Raw genomic sequence first — 16,110 nt, forward strand, 5'->3', positions numbered from 1 at the left:
ATATTAGAAACCTCACGGTTTAGCAATCAAATTCGTTTTTTCAATTCTTCCAGATTTTTTATTATCGATTCTGTTACTAAATTAAATGAAAAAATATTTTGTTTTCATTGCAAATGTGGTGATATTTTGAAGGGAAGTACTATTCGTACTCGACGGATTATTTTATTAAATATTGCATTGCGTTATAACGATGACTGTAGTATACAGAAAACTTGGACGTCTTAAATATATACAGTAGTACACTCCATTATGTAAATAGATTAATTCTTGCTTCAAAATTAACTATTTTCAAGTAGGATGCCTAAAATTTTGAAAGTATATTAATAGAAATAATCACACAGCATATCCGTTGGGGTAAATTCTATCGATTAATATATTTGGAAAATAAATAAATATATATCAGCAGCTTAAGAATGGGTACTTAAAATTTAAAGAATGACCAATCGACACACATTTCCAAAATAAAAATTCTTAATCACATATAATGTAGAATTGTACACAACTCTATCCTTGTGCACTGGAAGATTTTAATAAGCAAAAAATATTTTTCAAGCCCTTTTAAGACTAAAATATTTGTTATTATTTTTTTAATGGATCAAAATGGTATTTCAAAGATAACAACGTTTTTATGTTGTATTGTAAAATTTATGGGTGAAGAAAACTGATTTTGTGATCCATTACTCTTTTTTACGAGAAACTCTATTCACTGCATATATGCAACACTATTTACTACGACTGTATATTAGTAGACCAGGTAGTATTATATATAAAATGATCCAGTAACCAATGAACGCATTTCCCGCTTTCAATAAAAACATTTGAACATCGTTTATGTTTGACGCCATTAATTTTTGTATAGTGTTTTATAGTTGTGTTTCGTTAGTCGAAAAGAAAGTGTTCATTTATTCAAAGAAATGGCGTCACCTTTAAAAAAGATTAAACTAACTCCAAATAAAGAATTATGCACAAAAACTACAAGTTTAACCCAAGAAACTATGGTAACGAGCACACCTAGACGTTGTTTTACTCGAACAATCAGCTCTCCAAGTATTTCATCAATTAACTCTGATCATGCAACTGCCAGTAACATTTCGGAATCAGCCAGAAGCAGCATTTCAAGAGCTTCAAGTTTTGTATGTGAATGTAAGTCCTATGTACATAGTAAATTATATAAATTTTCAAATAATAAGTAGAAGAGCGTTGAGCATATTTTTTGTTTAGCTGGCGGTATTTATATTACAGTGTCTTAACAAACTTGAATATTTCATTAAAAAATATCTGCTCTTTTTGACAATAAGAACCAAAATGGCTTGCTCAATTGTTGAATTTTGACGAATTGGAGAAATTGCAATTTTAACAATTTATATAACATTAACAATATTACAAGTTCAAACTAAAATGTTTGTATATTGTTATACCATGCGAAAAACTTTGCAACATTTAATTTTTTTTTCATAATTCATAGATTATGGTGAAAACTATGATAACTATTTCGAAAAACACAAGAGACCTCCATACAAAGGACCGATTTGGAAAATTTATGAACCGATTGAAGATAATAATTTGTATGCTAAAATTTTGAATAGTCCTAGCAATACACAGGTATTTATGGATTAAGTAATATGTAAATAATATGTACAAAATTGAAAAAATGCATCTTTTTTTCTGAATTGATTTATACATTCAATAATTATAAATTTATTAGTATTTGTTGTATCGATTTTTGTTTACAATTTTAATGCCTGAAAAATTAATAGATTTTTTTGTTAAAAATATTTTTTTAGTTTGTTGTTGCGGAGCTGTTGATTACTTATAACTCGGATCCAGATTTTGTCATCAAAGAGTTAATTCAACTTTGCGTTGATGTAGCCGGTTTTCAGCATTTCAATGCAAAGCAACATTATAGAATTGGCAGTTGCCAAGATGATAGCAAGAATATTGTAAAGAAGCTAGAAAGTTATGAAGTTATTGAACAACAACCGGAACTTGAGGTACATATCATATTTTTTCAATTGATGAAACATTTTACATCACCAATCCATGGTGATATAATGGTATTCTTCGTTTACTACTCATCCTCCAAAAAATGCTTATCCTCATCCTCATCATTATTAAAAAGTCTATTGACGCAACGATAACTCACTTCGATGCTAGTATTTTCTGCTTTAATTTTTTTATATATATGTATGATGTTACATGCCAAATATATTTTTTGCTAAAGTTGTAACATCTTTACAGTGCTTTTCAGCCGCTTTTCGGTACACCATCACAAATACTCTGTAATCAATCTAACCAAGAATTAATATGCAAATACCCAGATTGGTATCATCTTTATAAGACTAAGAAAACGTCAAAATCGTTAAATTCGGTACGCGAAATCAAAAATCGTCGTCTCACACAACCTAACATCACGAGAGTTTCGCGGCAACTAAATGCAAGCGAGGGATGCACCACCGCGCTGCCAACTTACGATAGCGACGTGGTGTTTGGCTGTTGAATAAATACATATAGTTCTTCCAATATTAATTGTAGATTATAAAAACCCTTGCCGACAATTCTGTTTGATCTACCATAGGCGTAGATACCTCATTTTATAAATTTATTATTTTTATAAATACTTTTAAAAATATGTATATCTTATGGAAGAAAATATTCGTTAAAAGGCAATGGAATCATTATAAATTGGACATATACACTTAATTGTAGTCTTTCTTGGAACTGGAAAAAAAAATCATCATTGTAACTCGTTAACTTGCTACAACTCAATATTAAATTATTTAAATGTAAATAAATGAGTAAAATTTACTTGCATACAAGAGAGTTTGGTTTAAACAGGGAATCAGACCTGAACTGAGCCCTTTTGTACCCAATTCGTCTATAAGAATTTCGGTAGTCATTTATCTGTCGCAAATAATCTTGTCGCCATCGAACTATCTTTGACGATTCGGCTATTGTCATTATTCAGTTTTTTGTATTGTGTGCACATACCTTCCGACACCTTCGGCCAATAGAAAAGCATTTATGTTCACGATTCGATGTTTTCATTGATAAATATTGATGGTTCCTCGCATAACTGCCCTCTGTAATTGAGAACTATACCTACAGAGCATGTTACTTTCGACCTACCGTTACTTTTGTACCCGGTCTTCCCTATATGTGTGACATGATTTGATTTACAAATATATATATATATATATATATATATATATATATATATATATATAAACATTTATCTACTAAATGTATTATTTTACAATAGTTAAATAATTCAATTCACAACTTTGTGCAAAAAAAAACATTTATTAAGCTAATTGAGAATAAATAAAGTTGGTTTCAATAATCTGATTAGCGTACTCAACGAATATCAAACTATTCAGATCCCAGTATCCCTGTACAAACCGTCATAAATACTAAATCCTATCCTATACAATATAAATAATTATAAAATCAGTAGATAAGGGCATTTACGGTCGTTTACAGTAACATTAATATAAGATAAAGATAAATAGTTGGAAATGAGCCTCTAGAAAGATGATTGAATAGGACCTAACACTGGAGATGACTTCTTTACGCCAATAGGAACTCAGTAGATCATAAACCAACCAATTAACAACAAAAGTTATAAAAAAAACAAATTGTTGAATTCATTTGAAAGTATTGAGATGGTTGAATATAAGAATAGTTTAAATACAGACAAAGAGTGTATTCCGACATCTCACTTTATAGGTTAATAAAGTAGTTAATGTAAAATTTTCTACTGAAGTGGTTTATTGGTGGAAAATTTTAATTTAAATTGATAAATCAAGTTAATAAGTTTTAGTCCACCTTAAGGTAAAGACATGACCTTCTTGTCACTCATTTACTCCTCCAAAGACTTCGTCCCTAATCTCTTTTAAATATTTTAATTTTTTAGGAAAATGGAAGATATTTATTGATGGAAAGAAGCACGTATTTTGTCAAATATTTAAAAATGGGACTGTACAGTTTTTTACAAAATCTCATACAATCAGCTCATAAAATGGGAGTTCTTTATGATTCCATCTTACTGAAGTGTTTTACAGTATTTTTGCGGAATATGGAAGAAAGTGGTCTTAAATGTGTTCGACATACAGGAGTCGTATTTGGTATGATAAGTCTTTTTTATCCAAAAATAATTTGTTATAGAGAAATTGTTGAGAAATTATTGTTCAACTAAAAGCTTATTTATTTTAATTATTCAGATTGTTTTGAGGGGACATTTGGGATCATAAATCAACTGAAATATGCCATCAATGACTCTAGAAATTACTTTGTTATAGCAAAAAATTGTTGAATTATTTTATTTTCGAGTGCAAGATTACAATTCCATAACAAAAACTTAAAATTTCTTATAACTGGATAGCTCTTTTGTTAACTAAAATAAATTTCCTTGAAATTTCAAATTTATATAAAATATCTACAAATATATTATGGCAGGCAACAGTGATTATCATGATTCAATACAGTTTAATTTTTGCCTCCCATTGAAAGCGCGTATTGATGATAATTATTAACATATAAACAACTCACCGCCGTTTATAAAAAGCATTAAAGGCGTCGATAAACATCAAACGATTTGGTGTATTCGCGAAATTTTAGAGTTCCATTATAATCTGCTTCACGGCCCATGTCGTGGACGAGCTCGTAACAATACTATAAGATTTATAATAGATTTGTGGAAACGTAACATAATTAGATTTTTATTCCTCTAAAATCATATTTGTTCAAGACTTTATATATTACTAAGACTTTCAAAATATCAATAATATTTAATAGTTGACACTGCCATTTTTTTTCAGCTGTGAAAATCCTTACCGCTATAGTTCTGGTTTTCAATAATATCGTGAATGATCCCGCTTATGAATATGCAATACGTCATAACACAGAAATAGTGGAGGAACTCAATAAACGTAAAGATATACTACAATGTTCCATAGCATCATTATATTTCATTTTCCATAGAAATTGGTAAGAATTTTTCAACGATCAACTTCATTTGCATGCTGTATACTTTCAATTTGTTTCAAACAACATTGTGCATTTGCTTCACTCGGTAAACTATTTCATCATTTTGGGCCTAGATAAGTGTAACAATTCTTTGTGCTTTAAACTCAATCGGCAAACTATTATGACATTTTCGACCGAACTTTTAATATCTATTTAGGATTTGAATGACAAATATAATACTGCTCAAGATATTATGATTCCTTTATTTAGACCGTTACTGTAATATTTCAAATCGGTATAAATAAATTAATGATATCTATGGGAGACTTATATAAAACCGAAAAAACATCATTACAATATAGTCAATTATGCAAGGTTGCAAGCTTTTTAAATTTTTTCTTGTCTGTATTGCTAAAGTTATTAGAATATCAATATTTTTAGCCACACTGCAAACATTAAATTATATTCATCTGATAGAATTATATGGTTTTCTTTAATAACGTTGGTGATAATTATTTTTCTTTTTTGTAGTCTCAATCAGGATTCTGCTGTATACATGATGAGAATGGAATGCATAAGAGAAGCTGAAATTTGGACGAAATATTTTCCTAAATTATTCGTATCTCATTTTCAAGTAATAAATGTAATAATAAAATTAATAACCGACCCAGTAAGTATCAAATATTAAATACAGAGCCTTTTATTCCTTAGTGTCGACGGATGTAAATAGGATGAACTACTAAATAATCCACAACATTAGGGTAAGATGGTTGCCATTTCCCCATCTTACCTTATATTCTCGGATTCTATAGATACATTTCTCCATAAAATTTTGCTGTATAACTACGAGGAGGAAATACAAACTTTTGTAATTCTTCATAGTTTCTTTGGTCGTATTAGTCCTCTCTCTTCGAAACGCATCAACAACATGGCAAACACATTGTTGTCATGACTGCTAAATAGATGGTGCACGCGTCGAGTCGGGGCCTCGTGCACCCCAAGGATTAGTTTTCATGTTTTTCCAAATAAAACTTCTGCATAATATCTAAATATCGTTAATTGAAGTTGAGATATATCTTATTTTGCGAATCCTTATGTTCCTTAGCTATGTATAAATACATTAGATTGTAATATTATTTTTATATTTATTACTACAATGCACCAAAAATTCTTTTTAACAATATATTTTATTCTTCTATTGTTCCAGTCAAAAGAAGTTAGACTTTTAGCACTGGAAGCATGTGGAAATATATTTGGAATGATCAAGGTTATTGAATTTGTGAGACCCGTTATTGAAATATTAATTAAGGCAATATCGCAGAGATTTTATGACGTCAATATAGATGTAGCTGTCAAAGCTATAAACATTTATACATATCTCCTAGAAATGTAAGATTTTCTTTATATTCGTGTACATTTAAAATCAAAATTAGAGACTCTATAGAATTATGTGATAGTTATCAGTAAAAAATGATACCTTTAATGACAAATATATACTTGAGACAAACTAAAAAATTAAAATAAATCAGCTACATTATTGGTCAATTGAAACATTTAAATTCAAGCGGTAGCGTGATATCAATTGTTTATAATATTCATAATTTATATTCTATTTTTTTAGCACGCTATTAATATAGAACCACCGGCGCCAATATGAATAATAACTCATTCTATAATCGTAGACATTAGAAAATCTAATTACCATATGCAATTTCCCTTTCTCCGAATATAACTTGTAACGTTGGTCCTTGTTAATGAAACATTATACATAACATCCCTAAAAGTACTTAGCAAACCCTCCATATCTGCAATTTTAAATATTACATTGTAGCATTTGGCCAGAAAACTCCAAAGAGACAGTCGTCCATATTGGTTTTGTAATGCCAACCACCCGATCTGAAGACACGTACTGATGATAACCAGTCAAAAGTGATTTTTAAAGGAAATTGCCTAAAAGTTAAGTTTTGATAAAAAAAACTGTATCATGCTTTTTGCCGAAAGAGGATGACACGATTTTTTCCCACCTTCCAGTGTTTTTAGCTAAAATTTTTGGGCTATGATCATATTCCATCACAGCGAATACTTTGACTTGGAAGATGATAGCATGTTTTTTGGTGTGTCCTCCGCAAAAGCCGATTTTGATTCCAATTTTCTATCTTTTTAAATGATCTATGAAATAGAATGAATAACCTTTCAACAATTACGTTTTTTGTAAACAGAATAATTTATAATGAATTAATATACCTTCATACAAAACCAAAGCATAGAAAATTTATATTATGTAATCAAATTGTATATTTATATCAACTGGAAAATAATGTGGAGAAATTCATCAATTGTTCTATATTTTCCGCCGTGATAATTTTTTAAATCAGCTCAACAAAGAAAAACAAAAAATAGAAATGAAAAACTGAAAATAATAAATTAGGTAAATGAAAAATCAACTCTCTTCGAGATATTTTCTATCTTACTGTTTATTTAACTATAATGAATTTATACTCGCAATTGACAGAAATCCTCTATCTTTTCCAGAGTTCCTGACTTAGTATCACATGAAATGATAGCCAAAATGAAAAAATTAGTTTTTGATGAACATGCTCCAGTAGGACAGGCAGCTTGTAATTGTTTGTTAGCCTTTTTTCACAAGAATGCTGCAAAGTCAAATCATCTTTTACTTGCTTTGGCAAACATACTTATTTATGAAGTAAGTTCATTACTGATCATGGTTACAGCTGCAGGATCATAATTTACCCTGAATATTCAGAACTAAAATGAGTATCTTCTATATATTGATTAAATATATTATAGCAAAACACTCCTCTTATATAATGTTGCCTACAAGATCTTCTATGTTACATCTACGTTTCAACATCTTATCCATAAAATTACAGTCTCAAATATTTACTTTACAGGAAGGCGATTGCAGTAAAGAGCTTCTAGTAGAAGGTTTCCTCTATTCTTGTGAACAGATGCAAAACTGGCCATTATTCTGTAAATGTATCTTAAGCGATAAAATAAGCGATCAAGAACGGAGAGCTATTTCTGAAATATTTGCCGAAGCAGTGAAACAACGATTAAAAGGGAAACCTAAAGTTAATAGACTCATGTCGAAAAATAGTAAGTGTGATACGTTACAAATTTTGTGCTAATAGGCTTCATATACTTTATTCCTCCCTATTTTGATTACCTTTTTATCGTGATAATCCTACAGTTGTGTGGAAGCGATTTTGCACTTCAGTGCTTCAGGATATTTGTTTTGATATATAATTATGAATTATTATTTTACTTTCAGTTATTACCCCGGACCCATCTGCCCATCAACCAGTTGCTGAAGTCTTAGATACCATAAACATAATAATTTTGAATACAAATGATATGCTAATAATTATAAATATGTTGGAAGTGATTCTTCAAGTCCATAACAATTTCCTGGATAAGAATTTTTGTAGGGTATGTATGAGAATAGTTAGTGATATAAATAAGAAAAAATATCTTATCAATCACATTTTACATAGTTCTTCATCATCCTTTCTCATTAGGAATCCTGCTTCCTTCCTCCACATTTTTCTATAGGTTCCCATTTTAGTAGTTTCTATGGTAATTTGTAATTCGGAATCCTGGGCGTGAGTCTACCATTTGAACGCTCTATTTTATACCGTCCTCTGTCATTATTTGACATAGTTTTAACGTTTTATTCCAATAATTATTGTTGTTTTAAACATAATCCAAAATCTAGTTCTACAGTTTAGTCTTGGTCATACCAATTTCTGTTTCCATATCCATTGAACTCAGGATTTCTTATTCACTTTGATGCGCCTAGGATCGGTTCTGATAAGCTGGCTGATATATTTTTGGGGTATTTCGTTACCAGTTACTTCAATTTCCTGAGAAAGTCTGTGAAAGATGCTGCAAATTCAATATCATATCCAAGGTATGTTTAATTGGAAGCAAGTCGAGTGATTTAGGTGGCCAGAGTGAACAGTTGAAGTGGTATTGATCAGTGAATGCTTTTGCAACATATGGTCTGATTTCATTTTGCAAACAAAAGGGTTTTGCATGACTCGACAGTATGGAATGACATATTATTACTTATAGGGTGAGTGAAATGCTTCTTCTAATAAAAAATAGTAATGATATGCTACCATATATAATAGCACCTCATAACGCCCACAGTTTAATGCACCTGAAGATCCTTATTAAAATGTGGATCTTCTATTTCTCCACGTCGTCTTCTCACTCTTGTCCGATCATCATGCACTCTCAAACAAAAATGGAACTCGTCATCAAAAATGATCAGATTCCATTCCTGGCACCCAGTGATTTTCCTCTTTATGCCATAGGAGGCGGCTACGATGGTATTCAGCTGTAAAGTCAAAAGGCAAAGACTATATTCATTCTTACATGCTACTGATTTGGGATTGCCTAGATGCTGCTAAACCATTCTGTAAGATATAAAAGCTTTAATCGATGGTCTTATTTTGTGATCACTCCTAGATCCCATGTCTGTATGACCTCGGCTTCCTTTGAGTGTCTACCATTATTATATTACCATACAATAGATGCAATCTTCCATTACTGATTCTTTCCATACCAATATTACATAATTTACATTAAGAATTTTTCAATATATATTTTTAGGAATACAGTGATATTTCCGAAACCATTTTACAATTATTCAATCAATATTCAAACGAGAATTTATTGAAGCATTCAGCCGAAGTATTGAAACACCTTAGTGACATTCCCGATTTTGCTGAACGAGGTAGAAGATTTGCTAGAATACTTCATAAGAATCATGCTAACAAGCTTAAAGCATTTTTAAAAGAACCAGTAAGTATGCTCTTATAATGTTTTTGGTGTGGGTTTATTCTTTCAATAATTTTCAACAGGATATCTAATATGTTTTCATAATAATTCTGACATCCACTCAAATAGTATGTGCTCTGTAGTTTCTTCTTTTGATCGACAGAATCTATAGAGAGACTCCTATAAATCCTATCAATTTTAGATGTATATTTAAAATAGCCTGTTAACAGACAACAGTTTTGACCGTTTTCCTGTTTTCATTCATCAGTTCCTCGTGGATATTGGCGATTGTTATAATATGAACTCCCTCATTTGTCTAGAACCTAAATTTGTACTCCAACCATATTTTAGTGACCGTATTAGTTGATGTTTCAGCAGCGCTGGTGAAGAATTCCGGTCCTACGAATACCATTAACACAACTTCTTTGGCTATTTCGTCAGCCTTTCCGTTACCCTTTTGATCTTCGTACCCCATGATTTTACTACCTTTTGATTTCTTCCGATACTTTTGAGCCGTTCGTGTAACGGATTGTTCCCTAGTCTGTATGGGTGCACCTTTTCAGACTTTCCTAGACATATCACTTTACTTGTAACAAGAAATTCATTAATGAAGAAACAAATCATAATCGTCAGATTGTATTGAAATTACATTTTCTAAAATATATATTTTTTTTTATTATAGGACAAAAAAGGACAAAACTATGCTCTAAAAGTAGCTATATTGTACAAACATTTCAATTTAAATGATTTGTTTTCTTTTGCTGAACTTACTGATCCTCTGGAGGACGCTGATTCAAAGGTGAGATTTGCATTGGATGGCAGTTTAAATTACACATACTATTTAAATTTAGTATTTAAAAATTAAAAATTACTTCATCTCGTGGTAACTATTCACTAGAATCTACTTCACTTTAACGATAGTTATAGTTATAGTTAACGATAGTTTCAAAAGTCTTAGTTTCATGAATGAAGAATGTTTAAAGTAATTAAAATTCATTATAAATAAGTTATCAAATGAAATGATGTTAGTTGAATAAATTAATTTACAACTTTGTAAAAAGCTATTTATTAAGCAAAAAATATGAATAAATAACGTAGTTTCAATAATCTGACAACTGTACTCGTTTAATGTCAAAACTATTGAGAACACAATATCCGTGTATATGCTCTCTAAAATACTAATCTTACTGTACACAAAAGCTATAATTAATTATATGTATGGTTCCTAGAGTCACATTAATATAAAATAAAAGTAATTTCATACGTTAATGGACTTCAAGTGTCTAAGGAACACCTATAATCGCTTAAATTTAACGTTGGTATCCATTAGGAGCGATCAGCGTACAAAAAATCTTAACGAATACAATAGTAACTGGAAGTTGAATAGGTCGATTTATAATTCATCACAGTCACATTAATATGGACAAAAATTAGGTAACCCGAGACGATACGTCAATGGAGGGTAAAATAAGAGACACATTGTATCACTTAATATATGATTAACAGATCCTAAATCAGGAGTAGTGAGATAATTTGTTCCAAATATGAAGTTGAATTTCAACTCACTTAGTTCAATTTTTTCCAACCATCTAAAAAATAATTCTTTGGAAGTTTCGCAAAATAAGCGTTTGTCTCCATAAATTTATCTGGAATCGTTTTCCACCCAGCCATTTTTGACTTTGAGAACAATAATCGGAGTGAGTCATATTAGGTGAATATGGCGGCTGTATGGTAATGTAACGTAGTTCGGTTAATTTTGGTGCAATTTTAACGGACAAATGGCCAGGTAAATAAATAGTTTTTCTTTAGTAAATAATGGCTCCAGATACTCTGCATCATCCGTGGTTATACGACCAATTTTAAAAGCACAGAATCGCTTACAATTAATTCCAGGGGAGGGACTATTTTCAGAATAACTCTTCCTCGCTTAGTTCAATTGTTTTTCCACGTAATAATTTTTATTATCTATACTTACCTAAAAACGGAAACAGCTTCCCTAATATGAGTTACGAAAATGTTATCCATCTCTAAGAAACCAGTATTTCCCCAAAAAAATTATTTATTTGTAAACACCAATTGCATTTTCATCATATTATGCATTAATACTTGACATTAGCCTAGGAAATTGGGCAAAATCACTTTTTTCGTCACCGCTGTATATTGTTAGTATTCTTTATTTATAAACACCAATTGCATATTCATCATATTTTGCATTATTACTTGATATTAACTTAGGAAAATTCGGCAATATCACTTTTTCTTCGCCACTGTATATTGTCAGTATTATTTAAAGTTTGCAATCACTATAGCAAAGGTTTCGGGGTAAAAAGTTTTCCCTGTCCGATCTCCAAGGTTCCTTCTTGTGGGAATAGTCCAGTCAGGAACGTTTTGAACACATCTACCACTATACAACACTCCCAATTATATTTACGTTTTGCTAACCAAGTTATCGCTAGCAGTGACTAAATGCTTACTAGGGTGCCTGAAGATGATAATTTAGTTATTGAAACAAGTCTATTCATGAAATTTTAGTGACAAGTTTTTTTGAAACAGATCAGCGGATCATAATACAGATCGAGACTTTGATGATGAATAATGAAAGTCTGATAAAATATCATTTATTGACAAATTTCAAATAAATCAAAATGCTTGAACTGATAAATTTATTAATTTTATTTTATTTATAGACAGTGTCTTTTCTTTTAATATGTTGTAAGTGGTACCTTATATGGGATCTGAGAAAATTGGCCGAAAACAACGGAGGAGATCAACAAGAGTTACAAAAATCAGTTGTGGCGTTACTAAGCAAGTGTAGGATATTTAGTATAATATGTTTCAATTTATTCCAACATTCTGATGATAAAACATTAATTTTGGAGGTAAATATGTCATATATGTGATCATTTAAAAGATACATACCTTAACCAGCCAGATCTTAACTGAGAATGGAGACTGAGTAATACCTTATTTAAAGATAGCAAATTCTTTATCCTTTTTTTGGTAGTTTTGGATAAATCAAGAAAAATTGTGGAGATGTTCAATTGTTTCATAATAACAAAATCGCTGATTTTCCTAGCTCCAATTGCAAACATTTTGCTTGTCAACACGCCCATTAAGTTGAAAACGTACACTCATCAATGAAGTAAATATTATTCTATTATGGTTTTCAATAATGAATTAAACTATCGTTTCTTGAAATGTTTGTGCGTGCTAAACTGCGAAGTGATGTACCTAAAGGGTTTTGCAATAAAGGTGCCTAAAACTTTCATTCAAAAATATCTTTCTTTATTAGCAATCAGTTTTTTAAGAATACTTTAGATACCTGTGCTCTTTTTTCTATAACCTGTACAACTATAAGTTTAGGTGAATTACATTAATACTAATAATAATTTTTAACTGAATATTATGCTTCTTTCTAATTGTGTTGACTATAGTGAAAATACTGTAAAATTTACGTTTATCCATTCTAATTCATAAAAATATCTCAAAGTATTTTTGATACTTAAATCTTGTTATAGTTTTCACAAGATTTTTCGCTTTCTGGTAAAAAAAATTGTTGGTATTTGACAGGGGTTGTGTTCGCCCTCTCTATAGATTTAATGAAAACTAGCTCACAAACTGTTTCTGTTCCCCTTGAAAATACACGTGACAGTTTATACTTGATGTTTACCATATTTCTATTTTTTAGGTGTTCTCGACAGTTTGTGAATTTTACTATTTATTTACGAAAGAATTGAAACATCCAATACAACTTAATACACTTTTTAAAGATTTAGAAATAAAAATTGATAATCCAAACCAAGGAAACATATTGGTAAAATTATTGGAAGAAAATGTCATATGCAGCAAAATTAGTGAGTATATACATACAGAATCCAGCGCATTGAAGTATAATTAGAGTTTTGTATGGTATACTTCTACTAATTTCTTATGCTCAATCTTTCAATATTCATCTTCGATGTATTGCTCGGAACCTCAACACCTAACAAGCGAATTTGCGGTGATAATGATATTTTATTTTAAGACCAGTGCTGAAGTACTAGCTTCCTTTGTAGAAGTAGCAGCCTAGGTATTTGCTGCACTAAACTCAATCAGATTGCTTTCCCCAACTGCAGAATGTTTTGAGTGTTAGCCGAGTTTATTGGGGCGATTGATTTGAACGTCGGCGAAGTTATAGATTGGGTTTGCAGTTTTGTCGAGTAGATCGTTTATGTACAGAGAAAGAGAGTAGGTGACAATATGCATTCTTCAGGAACAATATCTTTGACCTGTTTTTTCCTTTTTTTGGTAGGGATTATAAAATATTTATACGGTTCTAAGATACATAAATTCGTTAAAACACATACCACATTAGGGATGTTTCATAAAATGTATTGTCTCAGTTTTGTTCAAATGAACCTAATTTTATATTGTATAGAAAGTTTCATTATTGATAATTTTCAGTGCCGTTAACAGAACGTCGGAAACACGTGATTAGTTATGTTGATATAATAAATTGTGGCGTTCTCCCACCAGAATCATTTGTTAACATTTTCAAATATTTTTATTTGGTAAGTGAATATGCTGCTATATTTTCAACTTTTTTTTTTATCAACCTAACCTAATCTAACCTTATCTTCAGTCTGCAATAAGGTAAAAATAAGACTTGTTGTTATAGTCTATTATTATGATTTAGATTATTCTATAATATCTCTCGTTCATAATAGACTATAATAAGGTATTGTTGTCAACGTAGGTTACAGACCAGAGGATATTTGAGAGAAATAATATAAAAAATAATATGATGAAAACATAAAGCAAGATGAGAATCTACAAAAAGTGCGAAGATGTATTCTTACAGAAACAAGAGGCAAAAAATCCACAATAAAAAAATGAGGAACGACTGAAATTAAGACAGGTGCGAGCCTCAGAGATAGATGGCGCAGTCAGAATATTTGGGAAGAAATAGGAATCCAGAATATGGTATTGGTTCGAGAACGTAAACGAGGTTGGAAAGAAGATGCCACAGGATTGTCAGAAAACATATCTGCATAAAAGCCAAAAATAAAACACAAGAGAGAACACCAGACAGATACCAAAAATATGATGTGACAGCTGGAGCGTATCAGGAAAATAAAGAGACTAAATTATTACTACTGGTTATTAAAAAATAAAAAAAATATAATAAAATTATTATTCGCCGAGAGGTTGATCTTTGAAATACATTTTCTTGAAAATGGTTTCAACCTGATTTACACCATGTACAAATTACAGAACTAGAGGCACTTTATCAAGCTCCTTCGCTATCGTAATTCCAATATGATACTAGTCTGCCGTGCAAACGTCCGTATATTTATATGATATATTTTCCAGATTGCTTGACTTCCGTGCACTTGATGAAGTTCGAATATTCGAAATGTTTACTGTATGTCTGTACTTCTTACTAATGGTTCTTTTCATTTTAGTACAACAAAGAATATGGTCATATCATCGAACATTCTTTAACAGAATTGAGCAAGTACAAAGACAGTAATGTAATACACTTTATCGTAGTGTACACTTTAATTTCTGTTTACGAAAAAATGCTTGGAAAGCACGGAGTTGTTGATCCCAGATCAGAAGAAGGAGTACAATTGAAAGTATGTATTCTGGTGCTTATCAATGTTGTTACCCAAAACCTAGTATATACCAACTTCTATCCGAAATCAATACAGTTATATCGTCAGCATAGGCTATTGTTTCCAATGTTTTGAATCTTACAAATTTTTTCTAGTAGTTTAAAGCTGCCACAAGCAATTTTTGCGTTATTTAATGATTTTGAACCAAATTAAACAAAAACCAAAAACGACATTAATTATTACTACACCTATTGTATTTCTTGATCAACGTATATATCCGCTCTTGATTTCGCATTGATTGTTTTCTAGTTACTTGCCAAGCAGTTTGCGACTTTCAAACATTTCCATGATCGTAGTAACTTGTTCAAGCTATTGTGTCTTTTGATTGATTATGCATTCAAGGATGAAGTAAACCTAAGTTTTTTAGGCATCACGAAATGTTTTGTTACTCTCTTGAATAATGACGAAGATAGGAAGAAAATGTAAGTATTATATTTGGAATGAATATCGAAACGATTCTGAAAATTTGAATTTAGTTGTATTAAATATTTACTTTTATATTGGAACATTCAATTTTGAAATTATCAGTATCTCAAGTATAGTTCATAATATACATCAGGTATTAGGGAAAAATATTGTAATTTCCACTAGTTATCATGGTTTTGTTCTATAAAAATAACTTTGTTTTCATAAAATTCAAACTTGAGACCCATCATCATTTTTAGATAATTTACTTGCTCAA

The 16,110-nt window shown here is 30.5% G+C and overlaps 1 protein-coding gene across 1 annotated transcript; it reads left to right on the forward strand.

Moving 5' to 3' along the window:
- Window positions 1-858: 858 nt before the first annotated feature.
- Window positions 859-15,854, forward strand: LOC130897361 (uncharacterized). Its single transcript, XM_057806179.1, has 17 exons — window positions 859-1,143; window positions 1,466-1,602; window positions 1,785-1,991; window positions 3,914-4,124; window positions 4,818-4,986; window positions 5,497-5,635; window positions 6,173-6,354; window positions 7,498-7,669; window positions 7,878-8,082; window positions 8,258-8,415; window positions 9,604-9,795; window positions 10,454-10,570; window positions 12,459-12,650; window positions 13,460-13,625; window positions 14,215-14,321; window positions 15,216-15,389; window positions 15,678-15,854. Exons 1-17 carry the CDS (start codon window positions 915-917, stop codon window positions 15,852-15,854), a joined length of 2,934 nt encoding a protein of 977 aa, XP_057662162.1. The 5' UTR covers window positions 859-914.
- Window positions 15,855-16,110: the final 256 nt, after the last annotated feature.

The sequence above is a fragment of the Diorhabda carinulata genome, chromosome 8, assembly GCF_026250575.1.
Source record: "Diorhabda carinulata isolate Delta chromosome 8, icDioCari1.1, whole genome shotgun sequence".
NCBI classification, from domain to species: domain Eukaryota; kingdom Metazoa; phylum Arthropoda; class Insecta; order Coleoptera; family Chrysomelidae; genus Diorhabda; species Diorhabda carinulata.